General features: G+C 36.7%; 2 protein-coding genes across 2 annotated transcripts; both read left to right on the top strand.

Moving 5' to 3' along the window:
- The first annotated feature begins 2,375 nt into the window (after nt 1–2,375).
- LOC109073208 (DNA-binding protein inhibitor ID-3-A-like) lies at nt 2,376–4,392 on the top strand. The gene is made up of 3 exons (XM_019089373.2): nt 2,376–2,817; nt 2,930–3,010; nt 3,705–4,392. Exons 1-2 carry the CDS (start codon nt 2,527–2,529, stop codon nt 2,981–2,983), a joined length of 345 nt encoding a protein of 114 aa, XP_018944918.1. The 5' UTR covers nt 2,376–2,526; the 3' UTR covers nt 2,984–3,010; nt 3,705–4,392.
- A 2,752-nt stretch (nt 4,393–7,144) lies between these two features.
- LOC109064982 (transcription factor E2F2-like) lies at nt 7,145–21,974 on the top strand. Its single transcript, XM_042742398.1, has 7 exons — nt 7,145–7,926; nt 16,891–16,993; nt 17,226–17,445; nt 17,899–18,060; nt 18,594–18,708; nt 19,243–19,423; nt 19,683–21,974. Exons 1-7 carry the CDS (start codon nt 7,660–7,662, stop codon nt 19,952–19,954), a joined length of 1,320 nt encoding a protein of 439 aa, XP_042598332.1. The 5' UTR covers nt 7,145–7,659; the 3' UTR covers nt 19,955–21,974.
- The last annotated feature ends 3,017 nt before the right edge of the window (nt 21,975–24,991 follow it).

Raw genomic sequence — 24,991 nt, 5'->3', positions numbered from 1 at the left:
GCTTGGTATCAGCAGAGATGATGAAGTATTTCCATGATCTGTTTTCAAACATGTTTAAATATTTTTTGTTTTTGTTTTTTTTGTGATCCTTCCACTTATTGCTCTCACACCCACATTTTCTTCTCTTTTTTATTTTTTATTTTTATTGCCATTTTCGAACCTGGATACCTGCAGAGGTCTTCTGCCCAATGCTGTTGGTCTTTGCAAGAAAGGAAAGGGCTGAATTTCTTGCAGTCATGCAACAAGGCGAACATCAAATATAAGGGCAGTTTCTATGCACCCTAAGTAATTAGCTCGGCCTGCAAAGAAGTGCATTCATCCGGTTGCATGCATATAAAATAAAAGGTGTGAACAGGCCAGTCTCTAAAATTTCTAATAGGCAGGTAGAGGCCATGTTTAATTTTTAACAAATGTAATGATGCTGTGAGAAACAGAATGACAGTTGGTTTAAAGTGCTTTATGTTATTAGGCCTACCTTTACAGTCAGTCATTCAAGTGCAACTTCTAACCTGTTAGGCTTACAACCTATTGAACTGAGTTTCTCACAGCCTCTTTTTTTTTTATTCATGAAAATTTAAATATTGTGTTTTCTTTGACTAAAGTATAGGCTACTCAATTTAACACCGGTATGAACATGATAAAATATAGCCATTCAAGCAAAACAGGAATGTGTTTTATTTGAGAACTCTATTATACTATTGCAGTCTGAGAAAACGGAGCTGCTTTTGTATTAGTTTAACTAATCTAGCCAAACTGAAGAGCTTTACACACGAAAAAACTCTTCACTGAATGTAAGTCCAGGTGCGCGCAAATAAATTGTGTGGGCAAGTCTACGTCTTGCGCGAGAGGTTGGGCGGGTTCTTATAGCTTGATTGACAGCTGTACTGACCAATCAGAGCGGCTTCACGGCCAAGACTAGTCTTTTGCAGATGGGGTGCGCGCTGGAGCGCGTGAATGGATGACGTCGGGAGCCCGGCGCCAGGCTGTCTGGGACTCGCGCGTTAGATCAACACAGCTGGAGCGGGACAGGACACACAGCTGGCCCGCCAGCGCATTCCTTCACAAAAACAGCACTGTGAGAAAAGAGGGGACACATCTTGATGTAAACTAAAAATGCGCTGGGTTAAAACTGGAACGAGAGTCAGGCTATAGTTTGATTGTAACTTGCGAAGCTTCCTCTTCGTATTAAAAAAAGGAGTCATGGGAGACAGCTATATGATCTATTTATAGATAACGAGTAACACTTTTAGAATGCAAGAAAACCGCGCGCACAGTGGTTTGTTCAGAAGTTCCTGAGTTGGTTATTAATATTTCTGTGATCGTGAGAATATTAGGAGATGTTTTATTGAACAATATCTATTTTTATCCCTCTTGGCATGAGAATCGAGAAGGGTATCAACGTTTCAAGCTTGATTCATTACTTGGAAAAAAAAAAGTAGGCCTACATTGAACTCGTTACTGCATGTTGTGACTTAGGCACTTTGATTTTCCTTACATTTTAGGGTTTTAATTTTAACTAGCAATTAAGTATAATAGCCTATTTACATTTTAGAGGGTTTTTTTTCTGTGTGGGCCTTAAAATGTGTTCTGTATAGATATTTAATCTCATGTAGACTATGTGTGCACAAAGTCTCCTAAAGGAATGAATTCCCGACGCCAGTTTGTCTGCAGGTCACGGGAGTAGCAGATTTATGGAATTTATCCATATCATGTCTTAGCTGAGATAGAATAATTATAAGTGGATGATAGCTTTTTCCTCACGCTTTGTCCTCTACAAATGTTACAGATCAAGAGTGTTCACTTTTAAATAGATATGGTTAACGCAGCCTAAATCACAAGTTTATGATGTTAATTAAAATAGAATTCTGAGAATAATTTCAAATTACTAGGAGTGTTTGCATAGCCTACAATATTGCAAAGGAATCAGTATAGCCTACATAAAATAAAAATAATACATAATAATAAAACATATCTTAGGGGAAAAAAAACATGCGTGAACTTTAAGCAAAGTTTGTATTTAATCTACTGCACAAGCTGGCCCAGCTCCGTTTAGGTTCACTGACCCCAAATCTTCACTCAAATCCACCACAGAAAAAAAAAAAAAATCTTTCTCTCTCTCTCTCTCTCTCTCTCTCTCTCTTCTCTCTCTTCTCTCTCTCTCTCTCTCTCTTGTATTCTGACAGCTCTTCCTCATTCCACCATTCTGTCTGACTGACATCTCAACGCTTCCAATCACGAGTTTTCTATTTGCATAGGGCGGGGCCTGTACGCTTATAATCCTTTTACTATTGGCTAAGCAGCACATGAGGGTTTGTTTATTTTTGGAGAGGGCGGTGCTACATCAAGCAACGCTTGAAAAGCGGTCGCCTGCCTGCTTGTGCTTCCATCGTTCAATGAGCACGAGACGTGGAGAGAGTCAAATATTGGATATCTATCAAGCTGGAGAGCTAGCTCGTCTCACTTCCCAGACTTCTTCAGACATCTCTACAGTTGGATTCTCCTAGCAAGTCAGCCGTCAGATCCAGAATGAAGGCGATCAGTCCTGTTCGCTCTGTCAGAAGCTGCTATGAAGCGGTGTGCTGTATCTCAGAGCAGAGTCTCGCTATCAGCCGTTGCAAGAGCCCTATTGAGGAGCTGTCCGATATGAATGACTGTTACTCAAAACTCAAAGAGCTGGTGCCCAGCATCCCTCAGAACAAGTCCGTGAGCCAAGTGGAGATTCTTCAGCATGTAATAGATTACATCTTCGATTTACAGATTGCACTGGAAAACGAGACGGACACACAAAGCACGCCTGACATGTTCATGTCAATGAAGGTGAGCGCGACGTTATTTATTGAGCCTACTATCATTTATGCGGTAGCCTAAATTAATCAACATACAGTTCATTTGAAGAAATTCAAACTTTGTGTGTATTTTCCCCCTGTAGAACTCAGAGATGAGCCGCAATTTCTCCAAAGAGGATGAAGCAATGTGCCATTAGGACAGAGGAATGACAAAACGTTCAATGGTACGTTACTGTTTCTTTATTTTAAATTATTTTATTTGTAGATTAGTCCAGTTTTGTTAGGTATTAATCTACACTCCGTTATTAACCTTGAAAAATAAAAGTTCTAAAGTCCTTATAGGTTCAGCAAAGAACGCTCTTGCAGCTAATCAAGAACCATTCCTGATCTGAAGAACCTAGAATGAAACATCAAGAACAATTATATGATTCTTTTGACATTAAACATGGTTTTTGTTTCATTATAGGTTCTTCAGACCAGCATATTGGTTTTGAGTTCTTTAAAGCAGATGGTTTTTCCAAAAACAAGAATAAAACGTTCTTTGTGGAACCTAAGAAAGCATACCCTATATGAAATTAAGCTGGAAAATGTTTTAAGTGGAATCTTTATTTTAAATAGCAAGTAAAGCAGTTCGAGTTACTAATTGATTAATCATTATGCATGGGTTAAATCTTGGTAAATGTCGTACAGGACAAGATTACGTATTAAAGTCTGTCCAGTGTCCTAATTTTTTTGGTCATCATGCCAATCAGCAAACAAGCTTGGATTCACCTATCAGCTCTAGCAAATGAATGTTTTCCATTTGGCGCCAGACTGTCTGCAGTCCGTCTGAATCCACAGTGTGTGTGTGTGTGTGTGTGTGTGTGTAAGTGTGTGTGCGCTCTGAGTTAACTTTTCTCCCTCTCATCTATGCTGCAGGTGCGGGATAGAAACTTTTCTCCTCCACTTATGGAAGAAAAGAGAGTGAAGGGGTGAGCCGGGTGAAGGAGTGAGGCTCTATTCAGAGTGTGGGAAAGCAATCTGCACCCCTCTCGAGCTGTCTATTCTTTGGTCACTGGACACTTGAACAAACCAAAGCCGAGGAGTTTTTAAGATCACAAAAAAGAAAAGCCCTCCGATTTTTTTTCCTTAATCATTCCTGTTTTTTGTGGCAACAATCAAGCATTGTATATTTTGTACTGGCTACATTCCTGACTATTTGGACTAACTAATATCTCTTTACACACCCTTCCTTCCCAGCCATTCTTGGAGAATACCCCCCCCCCCCCTTTTTTTTTCTTGAAAACATTTCCACATTTCAGCATGGCTGCAGTTTGGTCTCAGTGAGCTTCTCGATCACTGGGATGATGTACATATTGTGCTTGAGGGGAGTTTTTGTGTTATAGGGTGGGAAGGGCCTTGGGCAGTGGGAATACAGATGTGGATTAGAATTTGAACTCTATAATATAGAGTGGATTCATGTATATGTTTGTGGGGATTGTCTATTTCTACAGACTGTCAGATCAACGAGTTTCATAAACTCCTTTAAAATTAATTTTTTTTTTTTTTTTTGCTTTGTTCTTACTCTTTTTTTTCACAAAAAAATAAACCATACATGAAAGAGAAATATGTGGTTCAGTATCATTTCTTAAAGAACTCAATGCAGACTTTTTGCCACCTTTAAATCATCAAATGTGTCTTATGGATATATACTGCAAATATAATGTGCTTTCTGTTTAAAAAATAAGGGAAAAGTGATTCCCTTCACTCCATCTCCCCCATAGCTGTTTGTGTGATTAATATATTATTGATGTGAAACCTCATACACAATCACTTTCAAGACATTTGATTAAAAAAAATCTAAAGAGAAACTGTTTATGAAAGGCTATGTGTAAGTAAAAACAAGTAAATACTGGTTAAAAAGTAAAAGTACAGTGCATCTGCCAAAAATCTTTCCAGATTGAGTCATCTTGGACTTTTTTGTGTTTAGCATAGATCTGTTACAGGCCTACACAACAATGTCTAAGTGTGAGTCACTTTATTTAAATAGCACATCTGTCCTATGAGTGTCTATAGTCTCAATCAAAAAAGACCTTTGCGCACAGAACTAGAGTTTAGTGCAACAGTGGCCTGTGGTCAAACTATGATAAGTGCAAGCATTCATCTCATCTGGACTAAAGGAGGGATTATGGTTTTAAGAGGCTGACCGTCTCCACACTTAAGGTTTAAGATTTGGGTGTTGAGTAATGTGAAGTGTCCCGAAGGACGCCTTCAAACATAATCGGTATTATAACGACACCTAGTGTTCAAAGTAATAATCACATACACGTTTCCGTTTAAACCGCAGATAATCATCTGGCGCCATCTTGTGGTTTGTATATGTTTTCCTTTATTATTCCTTGTAAGAAAAGGTTCTCAAATAAATGTGTAAATTAAACATTACAAAGTTAAACTCTGCTTACTGTATTTTGGTAATGCAGTATTCTCTCATTCAGTGTTTTACTTGAAAAAGCCTAAGTAAAATCTGACAATGGACAAAAGTGAAGGATTCTTTCACATTTTGGGTATCATGATATTCTTCACAAATGAAGAACACTTGGCTTTATCAGGCATTTACAGTCAAAAAAAAAAAAGAAATGCCAGAAATCTCGTGCATATATTGTCTCTCCAGAAGAGGGCGGACAAGAGCACACGACTCTAACCTCGCAACGTTTCTGTATACGGTGCTGTTTGTTTTGATGTGCCACGGGTTTAATACGAACCAATGCACGAATATATAAACAATCCTTTACTCAGAGGAGCTCACATTATACCCCTACTTTATAGTTTGTAAGTCTGAAACATTAGTTTTGTTCAATATAAAAGTGCCTAACCTTAGTGCCTAACTTAGCTATGCCTAAGGAGAAACTTCACTTGTCACTTTAAGAATATGTGCAGTTTTAACAATATTTGCCCTTGGGAACTGAATTTAGAAATGCCCTTTCCACCCTTTTTTCTTTTATATCATAAAACACACTATGTCTATGTAATTTGTCAAATAATTCAAATAGTGAATAAACTGAAATAAAAATTTCAGTCTAAACAATTCAGTTACCTATAAAATCAATTACAAATGTAGCAATAAATAAAAATGTCATACCATAATAAATGCTCTGCAAGAATCATTTACTCAGACTGACAAGAACTCACATTATAGACTTATCTTACAGTTTGTTAATGTAAAACAGTTTGCTTGTTCATTTTGTTTTCTCAAATAAACCTGCTTCATGTGTTAGATTAGGATACTAAGTCCACAATTGCTTAACATGTGGTGGATTTTAATGTGTGTATTGGGGGTATTCTGTTCTCTCTTTCAGAAATAGCCTACTTTTTCATTAAAAGCACATATCTTGACAGTGTTTGCAGAGGCAATAAACCCATAGCTAGATCTATTATACATCAAAAGTAATTCACTAAAAGGGTATTTTCTGCCTCCATATAGTATGTGGTGCATATTTCCCCCAAGCCCAGGCTATTTTTAAACAATTGCATCTCTAGAGCCCATTTGTGGGCGACTGGATAATTATAATGATTTTCCTATGTGATAAGATGATGTTTCTAATCAAACAGTTGCGATATCCGCAAGATTGGAATCACCATCTTGTACTTGTTTTTTTTATGCTCCACTGCCATAGTTTATTTGGAAGTGTGTCTCTACTAAACAGTGTAAGCCATCATTGGGCAAATGGTAGGTTGGGAGAGTCTTAACAATCATCTGAAGCATGGTGGGGGTTCGCTCTTTGTGCCAGATGATAAGATCCTTTCAAGTGTAAAGGTTCTTTTCTGTGGGGTTGTTTAGGGCTTTAAAGCATTTGTTTTCTCCATAAGTCTCATTTCAGAGTCAGGCCATGCCAGAGTCAACTATTTTTCCATTTTGCTGTTGAAAAACATTGACATTTAAGATTAATCTATGACCATGATTCATTTGGAAACCATGGAAACACAATAGGCATGATGTAAAGTCCTCTTTCTACTTAGTGATGTATTTTATCTGTGTAGATGCTTTGATGATTGATGTTTTATATGATATAAGTTAATTTGTGTGAAAAACGTCAGTTTTATGTATATTATGAAATATACTTCTGTTGAATACAGCTATATGCTAAATCTACATTTGACTAGGACACGTTTGATAACGGTGTTGTTGTAAGAGCTGAAGAAAACCGCCCTTGGTCACAACAGAGATTAAACGGCGCTGTGTCTTTAAGAGGATGAACGCTAGGCACCAACTGTTACGTGTAAATATATTCAGAATCCGAACGAGCGCGGCGTGCCAGCAGCCAATCACGAAGCGTGTTTAACCGCGGGAGATCCAAATTTCGCGGGACGTAATTTGGCGCTAAAATAGCACTCCTCTGTTGAGCTGATGTCAAAGCAAGGTTTCTCGGCCGGAGGGGAGTTACAGTCACACAGGAACGTTTCTCACAATCGCCGGCTCTACGCAAGAACTACAAGAGAAACATTTCCAAGCTTTGTTTACCTTTGAAAGGTACATTTATGAAACTGAATGACCGTGGTACCTTTATTAACTTACATGTTTAATTTATTTGCATTATATTGAGACGTAATAGCCTGTCTCGTGCCACTAACGTTACAACAAAGGACCCTAGGAGAGAGTTTTGTGAATTTCGGATGTTTACATTTTTATAGTTTTAACGCATAATTTATCTACTTTAACTTTAACAAAATTTATTATACTAAAGTGCATATTCTCTATATAATTTGCAGTCTTTTAAGATATACATATTCATTTTGACGGTTGATTCGTTCTGCAGTAAATTATAGACGCGATTTGCGTAATAAAAGAGTTTATTTTGCGTCACTTTCGCGGGTTTTCGTGCATTTCGTGCGCAAAATGATGCGGATCCCCAGAGGGATTTCTCCAGCTTCTGGAAGAGGCGCAGTATCTGGACTCTCGTGCCCACAGAAAAAAATGTTCTCCGCGATGAGGACGGATTTTTTCAACACGGGACTCTCAAGCCCACCGATGAATTCGGTACCGGCTGGATACTTCACTCAGATCGGGAACACGACAGCTGCGGAGCAGAGACCCAACTGTTTGTACGCGACCCCCCACGGGCCGGAGCCTAAGCCGGTGCGGACCTCTTCCGGGCGGCTGCCGGTAAGCCTATTTCCTACTAACGCTTCTACGATATGTTTGCGCATACTTGTTGTGTCATGTCTTAGTAAAATAATATGGCATTTATTAAAACACTGCTACAGTCACACTGTAGAATCCACGTTCTACAGCTTGAAAGCTTCACGTTTGTGGCTTTGCTACAGGGTTTTATCTGTGCCATCATCTCTGATGTCCTGAAAATCTGTCAGTTCCTCATGAATGAATAAAACAGGCCGGTAATTGGAGAGCATGACCACAACACTGCATGTATATTTAAGTCATGACATAAGGACAGACAGGACCTTTAGGTAAAAGAGTGTGGCAAGCCATGTGTATCTTAAACTAGTCATCCTTCTAGGCTCAATTATTGAACATTCAAAATAATACTCACTGTTTTGCTAATGTCAAGAACATAGACCATATTCAGAGTAGTGTCATTTAATTTTGCAATGGAATGAAAATGAGTCTATGAGGGATAGAATTAGTGTGTTCAAAGGCTTGTGCTGTTGTGGCATTTGTTCTGATGAAACATCTTTCCACAGCGAACTTCAGATAACTCCAATAAACGGTTTAAAGTTGTGAGTTTTGGTATTTTGTAGACCGTAAGCCTCATTTCAAATATGGTAAGTTCAATGTGGCATCTATCCTAAAGTCTATTCCATGGTTACTGTTAACAAATCGCTACTTATTTGCCTATGAATTCTGTGGAAATCTGTGATTCAAACTGAAAAACTGGAATGGATACTAGTAACTAGCAACAAAATAAGTACTGGTACCTAATTAATAGTGAAACTGAATACTGGTTTGTTACCAGTGGAAACCTTGACTTTACTGGGAGAAGGGCTAGCAAAAAACTACTGGGACCAGTGTCTAATGAATAGTTATTAGTAAAATGGAAAAAATTGGTGTTTGTTATAGCATTGCTTACTAATTGATAAAAATAAGTACTAATGACATCAAAATAAATAGTTGTATCTAGTTAGTTTTGAATGTTGAAATGGCTTGCCATAAGAGTTATTTCAGGGGGGAGGTGGTAGAAGCTGATAGATGGGGGAAGGGTGTTTTACAGCTTCTGAACCGGACATTATATTATATGGTTTGGGCCTAATAGTAAAGTGGGGGAAGGGCCTTTGAAGGTAAATTCATCAAAATACAGAAGCTTTTTATATTTACCAATCTATGAAGCATGCTATGAATGGATGCTTTGCCTCCCTTAAAGCCCCATGATTAAATGACCCAGGTTCATTAGACTGATCCCCAAACTGGTTATTCCTGTATTAGTATGTTTAAACTCCTGGATTCTACAGCTTTTAGTTTACGTAGCCGCAGTTGTAACTATCACTCCCCTTTTCCTGTGGCACTGTACACCTGTCTCACCATTCGTCCTTGCACAAGCTCAACCTGTTGAAAAGGTCAGAAGGTCAAAGTATCTACTCCAGGAACTGCCTATGTCAATCTTCTCTTGTGTGTTGCTTGCTGCCTTCAGCTGATAAACAAAAGTAATGATCACAGGCTCATGCTGCAGAATATGGGGCAGGGCTGATAACAGACTGGGCGTCTGCATGGGGGTTTGATGCACATGCCTCCAACTCTAACATAGATTACAACAAAAGCCTATCTCAGAATGCTTTTCTGGGTTTGATACATCAATTGGTCAACTCAAAATGGTTAACAGATCAGATAAGGCCTTGTCATATTGCTTTCCCTGATTCCAAACTCTTTATTTTGTATTATATGACATTTAGTCTGTAGTATTAAAATGTTTTAAAACAACTTTTTAAATATATTTTTTGGAAACAAAAAGTGTCTTTTGAAGCTCCACATGGTATTGTGAACAACTTCCAGTTTCCCTTGTTCAGTTTTTCACACCAATGTGCTAGTCATATCTCCTGCTGTGAAAAGTTTCACTCTTGTTCTCTGTCCCTTTTTCAGTTTGACATGAATGACACACCTAAAGTTCACATTTTCCTTTACAGACCTTTAAACCATTACTCCTAAAAACTAAACTTGTGAATTACATTTAATTAATTCTACTGAAACTCATAGTTCATGTTTCTTAAAAATGTCAAACTCAATATGATATTATAATTTCCAATTCAATATGCTATTATAAATTTTAGCAATTACCTATAATTTCCTTCCCAAATGCACATTTCTGTTCTCACATTGAATGAGTTCTCAATGTTGCATGTTATTTCAAGCAGCCAAAAAGAAAGGTTTATCTTCATAATCATTCATGTAAATGACTTTCCTTTTCTGCTGACGTCATTTAACTTTCTTTATCCACCTTATTTTTCAGTGCAGAAATACAGTGGTTTACATGTGAAACACTTCCATTTCATTGGTCACAAGATAGAAAAACTAGAAGAATAAAGTGCAGTAAATGGTAAAATTGTTTGCTACAAACCAGCATTTTTGTGGTTACAATGATAAAATAATGTGATAACAAATACTAGTGTAAAGCAGCATCATTTTTTTACAGCTAAAATGCCTGGAAGCTGCTGACATGGATGCCTTGCACATTCAAGTTAAAAATGGCTGCACCTGCTCTAATGTTCAAAATAACATGGATACCGTTTTTCCAGTTTAATACCCAACCTGAATGTGTTAGTAAAATTTATTTCAAATTAAAAGCTTTTAGCTAATAATTAAGTTTCGTCTCTGACTAGTCAAATGATCTCGAAGTTAATGTTTTCTGATTGTGATGAATCATTTGCTGAAGTAAAACAGTCCTTTTAATTTGAGACTTTAAAGACTGACAGTTGAGGATATTTAATTCAGCTTAATACGTTTTCCCAGATCATATTGATTTGGTTAATAAATAAACATTGACTTGATAACATATCAAATGCATGAGCATAACAATAGTTGCAGACTACATGCAGTAGTAATTGATGTCAGCACTGTTCTGGTGATCTCCTATGTAGGAAAATAAAGACTATATTTATATAGGGCTATACAACAGAGCCAAACTTTGAGGATTGACGTGTCTGAGATCAAATGATCAACCACTGGTCTTTGATCACTATGTTGTAGAACACATGATTTGGCTTTGTTTCTAGAGACCCTGGAGACGCACTCCCTTCCCCCCGTCCCAGAGTCCCTCAGGTCATTTTACCTCATTTCATCCTCTTAATTTATCTATTTTCCCCTGTGGGGCCACCAGTAACCAGGTGTTGCATAAACAAGGTGGGTGATGGGTCTCAAGCTGTTTAACTTGGATTGCTCTGCATGAACCCATCTGGCTAAGTTTTGCATGAGTATCGTCCCCTTACACCCTTTTCATGTGGACTTCCCCCTTTATCCTTTACCTATGGCTTCTTTTCATTTTGACACCTCGGAATATGTCACTGACACAGAATGGCCTTTCTCGCTCTTACACGTTGTGAGTAGGATGTATGTGTTCTTTCACATTTGGGAGTGGCACAGTATGCAGGTCATTCACTCACGTGTGTCTGTAGGCATACAGAAACTTGTTCATTGTGTTTGTTAAAAAACACCTCAGATGATGATTACTTGGAAAGTTACACAATAACATGAGTTAAGACCCTCATTCCCCACCTCCAGCTAGTGAAAAACTCATAGTTAGGCCATTTAGTGTGGGAGAAAACGGGGGAGGTGTGACTTTATGCACAATACACTTCAAAGAATGAGCCTGTAAATATCTAAAAAGAAATGAAGCATATATTGGAAGTGCCATACCATTTGAAAAGTGCCTCATTTAATCAGCAAAGCTTATTAATTTGTCATCAGTTGAATTTAATCATGAGACTTTTATAGTACACACTGTATGAAAACCATATGAAACCATAATATATACCAAAATAAAAATATACCAAATATAAATATAAAATATATATACCATAAGAAAACCTAAATATTTCTGTTCAGCTTTCACAAGCAGTGTTTTCCATAGAAACTGTCTCGTAAGGATTTTTTTGGATGGGTGTATTTTGCGTGAAGTCACAACATTTTACTTCCTTCAAAGCTTTGCACCAAATTTCAATGCCGTTCAAATGTGTGAAAGTAATTAATACTTTTATTCAAAATTTGTTTCTTGACATGTCTTGAATTGTTACTTCAGCACCAAATTGGCATATTAGAATGATTTCTGAAAAATCACATGACGCTAAAGACTGGAGTAATGGCTGTTGAAAGTTTAGCTTTGCCATCACAGGAATAAGTTAAATTTTAATACATATTAAAATAGAAAAGATCTTTTACATTGTAATATTTAACAAATTAATGTTTTTGCTGTATTTTTCATCAAATAAATGCAGCCTTGACGAGCGTAAAAGACTAATAAAAAAAATATTACCAACACTCAGTGTTTGAACAGTAGCATAAATGTGCTGTCTATGAATAAAAATTAAGTAGGGGTTTTATGATGAAACATCCTCTAGAAGTTATTGGAAATGATCAGGTGTTGTGTAACTCTTGTTGAAATGGCTATTAGTGAAACATTGCCTGCTGTATGAGCATTGTGCCATAGCAGTGTTGAGTATTTCAAAGTGTTTCATCATGATCTCTAAAGTCACTTGATCCCAGACTCTTGAGTCTCTTTTTATACTTACGTGAGTAGGGAAATGTCTTAAATGTCTTTTTAGTAATAATGAGTGGGGTAGACTGACAGCAAAAGCTGATATGAAGAACCAGTGTCTAAAACTAAGCATTATTAATTTTGCAGTCATCATAATGTTATGTATCTTAACCTGTTGCAAAGATTTACCTTTATGCATTTGGCACTTTTATCCAAAGCATTCAAGGTTACCTACTAGGGGTGTAATGGTACATGTATTCGTACCGAAAATTTTCGGCACGCTCGTTTACTGAACAAATTCAGACAAGAAATGCCATTTTGGCGCTCTTTGATAAGGCGAGACAGATCTGTGTATAAACGCCTCAGTTCTAACGGCAGCACAGAGCGGGATCACCCCTTCGTCTTCTAGTTTTAACTTGAAATAAACATGAATGAACACCTCATGCCTCATGTAATTGCACAATTAGTGTTTAAATTGTGAAAAGATGTGATTTAAATGGCTTGCAAACAAAATGTCACGTAGCATTTTATTTATCTCAGGCAAGTCATCACGGAAACTTCAGTTCACCAGAGAAATTCAATCTAGAGAAGAGCATTTCAGGAAACACTATATAGCTAGTCATTATATTTTACTTTACCTGTTAGTGATGTCTTAATCATTTAAAGGGGTCATATGATGTTGCTTAAAAGAACATTATTTTGTGTATTTGATGTAATGAAATGTGTTTATGCAGTTTAAGGTTCAAAAAACACATTATTTTCCACCATACTGTACATTATTGTTTTTCCTCTGTGCCCTGCCTTTCTGAAACGCGTCGATTTTTACAAAACTCATCATTTTGAAAAGCGAGGTGTGCTCTGATTGGCCAGTTATCCAGTGCGTTGTGATTGGCCGAGTGCCTCGAGCGTGTGACGGAAAAGCTACGCCCCATGTCATACTGTGATACGTGTCCCGGTCAGAACACCAGCGCGACAAGACAAAAACAATAAAACTCATTACAAACGAGGCATTTGTTGCATCCAGTGGGGACATAATTATGGACTTATACTGTCTTTTTACGCGTTGCGTTCCATCGTGGCGCATAAACATAAAACCATGTCTGCATTTGTGATCGGAGAAGCGACAAATAACAAGCACTACTCTACACTACTTAAAACTCGCGTTTGAATCATCAGTGGCAAATCCTTTAAATATGTAAATGTACTTACAGACTGTGAGTCAGAAGTAGTCTTCTCTCCCAGGATCAGGAAACGGTCCTCCTTAAAATGTGCTGCACATATCTGAATATTTGGTTTGAACTGTTCTGGAACAGTGTTGTAAATACAACCTAACCACTGATTTCTAGTTGTGTCCTCTTTTGGAGTCTTAACTTTTATAAAGAATATCTCTCTGGGTTTGAGACTTTAGTCTTTGCAACTTTAGGGATCTTATCTATACACGAACAGCTTGTAACACTCCAAAGAGAAAGGAAAACTTGAAATCGCATCATATGACTCCTTTAATGTATATTTAAAAAAAATCTTTTATGAAACATGTTATGACAGCCACTGTCTAAATGATTATTTAACAACAAATAGAAATTGTATAATTTAGAAGTTAATTTAAAAACTGCATTGAGTGTAATTTACGTTTGCATTCATTTCATATATTTTTTTTTGTGTGTTGATTATTATAGTTAAAAATAAATAGTAATTAAATTTAAGTTTGGACTCTGTTGTTAATTGTGACCTTATAGTAATGTAAAATGGCTCCCTATAGTTTAGAGCAGAAGCTGAGGTAGATTTTTATAGATTATTTTTTTTCATTATTATTTTTAAATAATTTTCATTATTATGCACAGTTACACCCCTATTACCTACACATACAAGGAAAAGGAATATAGGATTTATTAAATACTGTATATGAACAATATATATATATATATATATATATATATATATATATATATATATATATATATATATATATATATATACACATACGTACATTTTTGCCTAAACATGGGCGTTTTTGCTAACTTGTACAGCCACAGCTGTGTGTGATGTTTACTCAATGGATTTGCATATTTTTAGGAAACTCCTGAACCTGAAGCGGTTCCACCAGTTTCTGATATAAATCTGTTTATTAGCAAACTGGTACAAATATTAGTAGTTTGGATTTCAGTCGGTGAAGCTGCTCCCAGATCAGTGCTTTAGAAGTGAATGATTCAGCTTCCACCCCATACGCTCTGAGCCAGCATTTCTCAGTTCTCATTTCCCAATGACACAGGAAATGGGCAGAACCAGCTACAAACTCTTACAGACATGAGATGCTGCTGTTCAGAAAATAACCGAATCACACAAAGGCCCCCTTCTCACACCCAGGTTGGCGTGTGTGTTCATCTTGAGCTGATCTGCTGTGCTAAAGCATGGTAACAGCTGACGCTTACACAGATTTGATGACAATTCAAAGAGGGAACCCACAAGCCTCTACTTTAAACATCTAGTGATGGCTCCAAAACAGCTCTTAGTTGAAACATATTGTTTTTTTTTTTAAAACCTTGTTACCAAGGACTCTAAATTGTTTTCCTGTGAGGAGTAACCTTTTTTGAAATATAATATAAATGCAGCTACACATTTTCATGTATAAAGATTGTTATACTAGGCTATATAAAGATGTAAAAAAAAAACAAAGAACAGTGTTAGAACAGAATAGTGCTGTCAAACGATTAATCGTGATTAATCGCATCCAAAATAAAAGTTTTTGTTGACGTGTGTGTTTTTAATGTTTATGTTTTTTATGTATGCATATGTATAATTTAAAATACATGCATGTACATATTTAAGAAAATGTTACATTTATATATTAAATATTTTTATATATGAAATAATTTATATGAATATAAATATATACATGTAAATACATGTAAAATTTTCAAAATATGTGCTGTATGTGTGTGTGTCTTTATATATACATAATAAATATACACAGTACACACCCATATATTATGTAAACAAACATTTATTTTGGATGCGATTAATCATTTGACAGCACTAGAACCTAATACACTTTTATATTGTTGTTGCAAACATGTAGAAATTATAAAATAATTAGAAAAATAAATTTAATTTATAATTTGTTTAAAAAGCAGAATTAAGTGGTCATTGCTACATTCAGTAAATTTTACCTTTTTTTATTTTTTTTTTTGGCAGAACCCATATACTTTTTCAACAAGGTGTTTGCTTCTTTAATAAAAATAAAAAGTCTTGTGTAATATAAAACCAATGGGTAAAGGGGGAGGCAAGGTGAAAAGTCAATTGAAAAGGTGGAAAAAAGAACGGAAGGGGAAACAGAAAAAATAGAAAGATTATGCTCCTCCTCTCCCCCAACCACCTGCTCAGTAGCTCCAGATGTCAGTGACAGGTGTAGATGTCGTTCAGGTCAGGACAATGCAGGCATTTTTGCAGACGCTTGCGCACACAGGATAAGCGAACTGTTCTCTGCACATGCTCGGTGTCTGTCACAGAAGTATCCTGTCTTGAGTGAACTGCACTCCTGAATGCCACTGGAAAGCAATGTATGGGTGCAGATTTCCGTGTCAGTTGGCTTTTTAAAACATTTTTTTTTGTGGAGTTGGGTTGTTGAAACCAGCCCATCGGCCTGGTGTGGAATGCTAAAGATTTCAGAAATGTGTAAACGTTCAGGTCGTGCCCTCCTTAAGGGCTTTAATGGTAAAAGGGTTGAATTAATACAGATAGTTATGTCAAACTCAGATACTTTAAACCGCGTAGCACTAACCAGAAGATTACTATATCAGGTTCTCAGTTATTGTGTTTCAGTGTTTGTTAGACTTCTTTTGAATGTGATTTTGAGATCCGTTTTGTGGGGATTTAATCATAAATGGGTTTTGATAAATATTCCCTGACCTGATTAATCAACTCAAAAGTAGTTACAAAAACGTAATCATTTCCCATTTACAGTGTAAACTTTAATGTGTCCTGAGGTGTTTAAGACAGTGGGCTGCCTACTCGCATGTCAATTAAATTTTCCTCCTCCAATCATTTAGATTGTTTAAATCTCACACCTATCTTATAATTGACTAGTATTAGTAGCTGTTGACGTGACCCCCTCAAGGAAAAAAGGGCAAGAACTTGTTTTTCTTTTTAGGACTGAGACGGATTTAACGTGGCAGTGTATTCGGGAAGTTGAGGAAAGAGGAGTAATTGTTCTTGAACAATGCAGTTAAGAATACACTTTCACTCAAGTGTGTCTCACTGTGTGAGCTTTCCAACACACTCTTTCCTATCTGAGCAAATCTGAAAAACCATGCAACATTCATAGAAACGAAAGGCACAATGCTAAATTGGAGCTATATAAATAGTCGAATGGTTTCCAGGCAATTGAAGGATAGCATAATTAACATTCTCTTGTTGTCTTTCTGTCCCAGGCCAAAAGAAGACTAGATCTAGAAGAGCCCATTTATCTCCCAGATATCCGCACACCAAAAGGGAAAGGAAACTCTGCATGTGCAAGGGCACCAAGCCCCAAAAGTGAGTACAACAGAATGATCTGCTGCAAATGTCAACAATCACTTTTAGAAAAAAAGTGGACCTTTTGTTTGTGAGGGGTGGAAGTTCATGCCTGTTTTAGGGCATCTCATAATTGTTTAAAAAGCAAACACACCTGTCCAAGCCTCGCTTACTCTTCTGGTAGGAACTGCAGCTGGTAATACTCAAACTATTATTAAAAGAATGCCTCTTTTGTATCTCTCTCTCTCTCTAGCTCCCAAGTCTCCAGGGGAGCGCACCCGTTATGACACTTCGCTTGGCCTGCTGACCAAGAAATTTGTGGGCTTGCTGAGTGAATCGGCCGATGGGGTTCTGGATCTGAACTGGGCCACAGAAGTTCTGGAGGTTCAGAAGAGACGGATATATGACATCACAAATGTTTTAGAGGGTGTGCAACTCATCCGCAAGAAATCCAAAAACAACATCCAGTGGCTGTGAGTGTGTTAGATTGGATTTATAGTGTTAAATGCTTATTTTTGAGTCTACTCTGAAACGCATGACCTGAAGATGCTGTTGTAGTTCATTGAAAATACTCCTCTTTTTGTGTTTGACAACTTCCTGTGAGTCTTTTCCACTCATCAATCCGAATGAATAGAGCTTTTCTTTTACTGAAAGAACATTCTTACCTTTAAGGCCTCATGATATCAAAACAGCCATATTGTGGTCCTTGAAATTGGAAATAAACTTAGCGGCCATCATTTTAATTTGGTGAAATCAATTGTTTTCAATACTGATAAATGTTTGTTGAGCACCAAATCAGCATATTAGAATGATTTCTGAAGAACCGTGTGATGCAGTATTAATATGTACACATACATACTTACTGTATGTAATTAATTATAATGTTAGTTTTAAGCAGTATGTTTTCTGTATCTTGTATGCTTTAGGGTCAGTGGTGTGTTTGAGGGCTCATCCTCCAATTTAGAGAAGACCAGCACTCTGAAGAAAGAGCTTTCTGAGCTGGACAGGCAGGAAAAAGCTCTGGACGACCTCATTCAGTCCAGCTCAACACGGCTACGTGAACTGACAGAGCACAAGGACAACCAAAGATATCCTTTTATCGTGTGAATGATTTGAGTGATTTGTCTCCTATACTTTTGTAAGCTTGCTCAGACATGCTGTTTTAAAACAACACTCACATGGCATAGAGATCCGTTTTGCAATTATCTTAATTCTGAGTCTTTCATTATAAATGCAGTAACGTTACAATGTATGTGAACTGTCAGTAATTTTAACTCTGTTTTATTTTAGCTTCATGCGATCTTTTATCAACACTTGAATCTGGCTAAGTTTCATGAAAAAAGCAACCCCAAAAAATGAGAAAATCGTGTTTTTGTAAAAGAAAGTCCAAAGTTTTCAAGTCCTATACCACTTAGATCAACATATTATTTGGTAACGTTATGCAGTTATGATTTATATCCTGTTAAATGCTCGATGATTGCATTATTTTACATGCTCAATTGTTTGTTTCTGATTATTCTTTGTTGTGTTAACACTGAAAGCTGGAAAATTCTGTCAATGGCAGGAAAGAGTTATAAACTGTATTAGATGCCAAAGGTGTTTGTCCTTAACTGAAGCTCACATTAGGATATGTGACCTATCAGGACATTCGTACCATAAGCAGCTTGAAAGATCAGACTGTGATTGCTGTGAAAGCACCATCTGAAACCAAACTGGAAGTTCCAGAAGCATCTGAGGTCAGTTTTTGTCGTAGTCCAAACCTAACTTTGCTGAAAAGACCCGCATGAAATCCGATGCTGCTCCTAGCTTGTTAATGCTGGCTGGTGTTGATCAAGCTTGTGAACCATGCTAATCCAAGCTGATCGACCAGCATTGCTTTTCTAGTGGAGCTAGTTGACCAAGGAGATCTTGCAGGTCAGTCTAGTTAGGAATCCTGGTGGGACATACAACATATGCTGCTCTTTTCAGCTTTATATTTATCTGTAATATTAGTTCTAACACAAACTGACTTTAATGTTTAATTTAATCTTATAAGTCTTATAATACGATTTAAAGTGTTTAGGAATTTTGTATTAAGTATGTGATTTAGTAAATATTTTTGTTTGTCTTGTCTTTTATCATTCTTGGTTTCATTTGCTGTCCTGTAGATATTTAAAGACACTTTGAAATTTTGTCTCTTTCATGTTAGTTATGTAAAATATTCATTTATGAACAGAGTATGGTTACCACTGTCTGCAGGTAAATTTCACATCTTTCTTACTTTTCATTAGGGCTCGCTGCAGATTTACTTGAAAAGCAAGAATGGCCCGATTGAGGTGTACTTGTGTCCTGAAGAATGTTTGGAGGATGCTAGTCCCGTCAAGAACGCCACACCCAGAAAAGATTACCCACAAACCCCTAGCGCCACCACACCCTCTGTCTTCCCACCTGCCAAACCCCAGCCAGTCGAAGGTGAGACAACTGCCACGAGCTCACTGCTACTTACCACTTTCAAAGCAAGCTGTTAGTTGAAGTCACCAACAAAAGTTTACATTTTAATGCTTCAGTTGAATAAGTGCTAATGGTAACATTGTGTGCAAGAGAATAGAGAGCTGTGTGTTCAAGCAATTCATCTACAAATCTCTGCAACAAGCTTTTTCTTAGTTATGATTTTCAAAGCCGTCTATGTATTATCTAATGACAGACTAACAGTGTCTATTTCTTTGTACAGGTTTGCCTTTAAAGCCTCAGCCATCGATGACTGGCACCAGCGGCAGCACCTCCCTGCTCGATGTGGAGGGGATTCTGGATCTTCCTCCCAGCCTTCTCCAGATCACTGAAGACCAGCTGCCTGGGATTGCATTCACATCCGACGCTTCTGGGCCCTTTGTTAACTTTTCTCCTCAGCTCAGCCACGAAGACTACCTCTGGGGTCTTGAGGATGGAGAAGGCGTATCTGACTTCTTTGACACATACGATCTTGGAGATCTGCTTAAAACATGAGGCATCTAGTGTGACGGAAAATGTGATTAATGGTTTGAGATTTCAATTGTAATTAGTTTAATTCAGACACAGATCCTCTGAATTTTTAAAACAGTCCTTCACATAATGACATATTTAAGTTTGTATAAAATGCACTACTGAATTGGCTTAATCGGTTCTGTTCCTGATAAAGAGAGTAAATTTGGGATGGGACCATGTCTTAATATTTTAACTACTTATAGTTATTAGAATCTGACAATATTGTCAACAAGCGCCCTCTAGAGGAGATCCATGTGTTAGGTTTAGTACACTATAAAGCCATACTTTTTATTTCTGTCAGCCATATTACCTTAAGTAAGGCCTTTTTGCTTAATTTAGATATTTTTGATAAAACAAAAACTGAATTTTCATGCAATTTATTATTTCAATTTTAAGTTATGATATGTTTGCCCATTGGCAATGTTTTTGGTCATTATTACTTGAATATCGGTGATAAAATCAGGCGTATGTATTTGCCTTTTCTAGATATGAGGTAGAACTTACTGTTTATTAGTAAATCTTCAATGAGATATATGGAACTCAGGTAATTTTAAAGCTTTTCTAGAGCTTTAATTATTGTAGTACTGACAAACATTGCCAGTAGAGGGCTGTGTGACCGTTTTTAGCTGTCAGCAAAGGTGCTTTTAAAGATATGTAGAGAAGTGAATTGTTATAGAGTAAAGATTTGAGAGCGTGTATGAAAGGCATCTTCATAACCAGACTCAACTGAACCAGAGATCTGAAAAGCTCTTTCAGTCTAGATAAAGAAACAGGTGCTTATCTGTTCATTCTACCTCCATCTCTTAGTTTTAGACACTGCGAGGTAATACCTTGATCTTGTAAAAGTGGCCTTTCCCATGGCACTGAGTAATGATTGTGTAGTACTACATGGCTCAAGAAACAAGGTTTTACCATTGACGTGTCTGTTTATGAGAAACCTCAGGGAATGTCCAGATTTGGCAGCTGATTTTTTTTTTAATTTTATTCTATTTTATTTTTACATTTCCAAATGATTCATTCAAAGTGATAAATTAGCGAGGGATTTTCTAGTCTGTTAAACCAATTTTTCCTGAACTTACAGTAATGGAGTTCTCAGGGTTCACTACTACACTCAGAGTAGTTTAGAGACTTTTAATGGCATCTGGCAGAAACCTTTGATACTGTTTGAACACTGAACTACTGGGAATACAAAGTGAACTTTGTTTCCAGGGTGGTTTTTTTTTCCTATTTGGAGCTGGGATTCTTGCCCCACCTGAATGGTAGGTTTATAGCTGCAGAGACGAAGCAGAATTTAAGTGTTTTTATCTGGTGTGTGTAGAAACTCTTACTGAAAACACCCGTCTTAAATGCAGAGCACATATGGGTTGGGATTCAGTATGGAAATGCTTGATTTTTTTACAACTAGTTTCCCACACCCAGTTCTGCAGTGAAAATAATTATTTTGAAGCAAGCATTTCTTAGTCGGACTGAACAAAGACTTGTATTTAGCAGCATTCTGGAAACCTGATCTGGTTGATTCAGCATTTGTTAAGGGGTTGGGGTGGGTTTAAGAGCAGTTGTTAATCAGATTTAATAATTGATTAACTTGAACTTGCCTTTTGAAATATGTACAAATGTTTTACCTGGGGTTTGCTTCATGCAACTGTCCCACATGCGGACAAATGTCCTGTCCTAACAAACTTGAAAAATGTGTGTCTGTGTATGCATGAGTGTGCTGAAGTGTGTAATATTTTTGGCAGTTTTGTGCATTTGATTGTAGTTTAGTGTGTTTTTTTTTTTTTTTTTTTTTTTTTTTTCTTGTTTGGGATGTTTTTAAATAAGCATTATGTTTTTTTTTTTAATTGTACAGAATAATAATTTTGTATTTATAGGTTTTGTATTTGAAGGAAATTGGTGATTGTCTTAGGATGTCATTTTTATAGACCGTCTGTTTAACAGGCAGCACTTAATATTTGATATTGTGGTGTTTAAATGAATAAAGCCCTGGTAATGCTCAAAGTCATATTTTTGTGTACAAAGCATTTTTTGTTAAAAGTTACAGTTTGTGCTTTTATTGTGTAAGCAGACTCCCACGTGGATGTATGCAGGTGCAGTAACAATATTTTAGTTTAACTGTATTTTCATGCTTTGAGTGAGATGCAGGGTTTACCTGTGCAATGAGGAAATACCATAGTTAAAGTTAGAGTCAGTTATTTATAAAATCCTTGGTTTGGGTAGTGAATAAAAAAGTGTAGATAAACACTATATACTGAGAGTTTAGATGCAGTAAATTAAATTAAAGAAATTAATACTTTATGCAAAAAGGCTTTAAATTTATCAAGTGACAGTAAAGCACACTTGAAAAGGATTTCTATTTTAAATAAATGCTGTTCTTTTGAACTTTCTATTCAAAGAAACCTGAAAAAATGTATGACAGTTTCTACAAAAATAGCATGCAGCACTGAAAATAAATCTGTCTTAAGCATCAAATCAGCATATTAGAATGATTTCTGAAGGATCATGTGACACTGAAGACTGAAGTAATGACTGCTGTAAATTCAGATTTGCCATTACAGAAATATTGAATTTTAAAATATATTGAAAACCATCCTTTTAAATGATAACATTTCAAAATATTACTGTTGCATTTTTGATCAAATAAATGCTACCTTGGTGAGCATAGAATACTTTTTTCATATTAAAACATCTTAGTGACTTTTAACTTTTAAAAGCTACTGATGGTGATTATTGTATTGAAACATTTTTAAGTATTTTTTTTTTTTTTTTTTTTTTTTTATCTACATGCATCGTAGTCTGTCGCTTAAGCACAAAGTCGTTGAATGTGTGTTATGAAGTGCTGACAGTAAAATCTCCAGCAGTTTCATTCAGGCAGGTTCTGACCTGCTCTCTGCTTTTCTAATTCACTTTAGAAGCATCATGGGAGACCACACACAGAGATTTCGATTTGAGACTATATTAACACAATTGATTTTTGTGCTTAGATTTTGTGCTTAAATTTTGACCTATTTTTGTGAAGCATAAAAAAATCCCTAATATTTTAAGATTATCTAAAATAAGTGATTTTAACCATCCCTAGTCAAAGAATAGTGTGTTGACAAGACAAGATTTTATCACATATTTGATTTATAGGGCAGATCTAAGTATAATTGTAATAAAACTGATCTTAAGTCATGCAAAACCTAAATTAAAATAGAAAACTAGCACAAGCATCACACAGATGAGTTTCTAGAGGAGGATTTTGAATTTCCCCAGACAGACTGTCACACCCACACAGAAAACACATTTATAATCATGAAGTAACAATAACTGTTCATACCAGTCTGTCGTTAAAAACAAGAATTGCTTCTAAACTGGTTTATAAACACTGTGATGACTTAAAGGGAGGACCTATATCTTATTTTATGACTAGGTTGGGTGGTGATTCTTTGTAGGGAGTGTTATAGTTGTTTTCGTATCTTCTTCACATTTCTGTTGCACTGTTTGGTCCCACTCTAGTTATGTTTAGAATCCCTCAGTCTTCTCTGTGAGATATATTTGCTGCCTTCTCCCTTTTGCAGTGTTTTACAGTAAACGTGGCCTCCCTGGGCTGACAAGACAGGATAAATGATCCTTCTCCTGTTCTAGAGTCAACAGATCTTGGCAGTGTGGATGGGAGGGGTTGTCTGCTAGGAATCCTTCTGGTCTGAGCTGTAACCTTTCCTGGAACACGCCTCATTTTTTGTTCAGCAGCCACAAACTCAGTCCCCATCCAAATCCAGCCCCCAAATGCATGCGATTGGCTGATGTGGAAAAAACAACAATAGGGGAAGGACAAAAGCAAGTAAGTAGGAACACGCAGCACACTGTGGCCACAGCAATCTTAAAATATGGTACTGAGGTGGAGAAGACGAAAAAGAGAGGGATAAATGAAAGGGCAGTTCAAAGGCAGACTAGACTGCGCCTGAAAACAAGAACTTGCTGTTAAAGTTTTCCCAAATGGCTTTTTCAAACTTTGCCTCACACTTCCTTTCTCTCCTTTTCACCCACTTTCCTTTTTCTCTTCCTTCAGAGTGACGTCCACCCAGTTTCAACATTTCTACTCAGACCCTTTCAAAGCTGCCACACAAAGAGGGGCCACAGCCAGGGGGAGAAAGAGAGTATTGTTTGGCCACAAAACCACCATTACATCAACAATAACTCATGTAGCCAATACAGAATATGAAGAGAATACTGTGTGTGAGGAAACGCATTGTGTTGGGGGAGGGGGTGTGCTTTGGAGAAATTAAGGTCACTGAACCAAGTTAACTTCATTTATTGGGATTAGTTATTTTATGAATAATGTCATGTTTAGTTCCTTGCATGTTTGAATCAAGTTTGACCCAGAGGTAATTTTACAGTATAAATCCTTGTTTATTGTATAAATCACTCCATTTTACATATGGAGACATAGATACATGTATTTCACTTTTTAAGTTTGACTCAGTCTTTAAGGAAAAATAAGATAGAAAGCCGGAAACAAATACATAGTGCAGGAATGCTGTTTTCATGTAACAAGCCTTATGACTCTTTAAACAGTCTAAAGGGTCTTTTCATGCTTTTATTTCCAACTATGAAGAAAAAATGCTGTCCAAAACTGTCTAATTTATTTATTCAGGCTAATCAAATTATACACCATGAAATACTTGTGCATACCTAGAGGGATAAAGTCGGATCTGATAACTGTCCAGCACATTGCATCAATGTAACATTATACTGTATTGTTCAAGGATAAGGTAAGGTGCGCAGCTTTTGAAAGGACACGGGAAGAACTGGCATACCTCTATATTATCTGCAGGGGAGGTGGATGAGACAATTCACAATATTTGTCTTATAAAAATTATCTTATTCAGAACACTGTGGAATATAAGCACAAAGCACTATGAGTTTCCGTTGCACTATTCAGTCTGCCTTTTCAAATATATTGAAAAGGTGGCAATTGTGTTAGTGAAGCAAACTTTTAATCAGGGGTGGGTTTCATTTAAACTTAAGACGGATAAGCAT

This window comes from Cyprinus carpio, chromosome B17 (assembly GCF_018340385.1).
Source record: "Cyprinus carpio isolate SPL01 chromosome B17, ASM1834038v1, whole genome shotgun sequence".
Lineage (NCBI taxonomy): Eukaryota > Metazoa > Chordata > Actinopteri > Cypriniformes > Cyprinidae > Cyprinus > Cyprinus carpio.
This window is presented reverse-complemented; position numbering and strand designations above follow the sequence as displayed.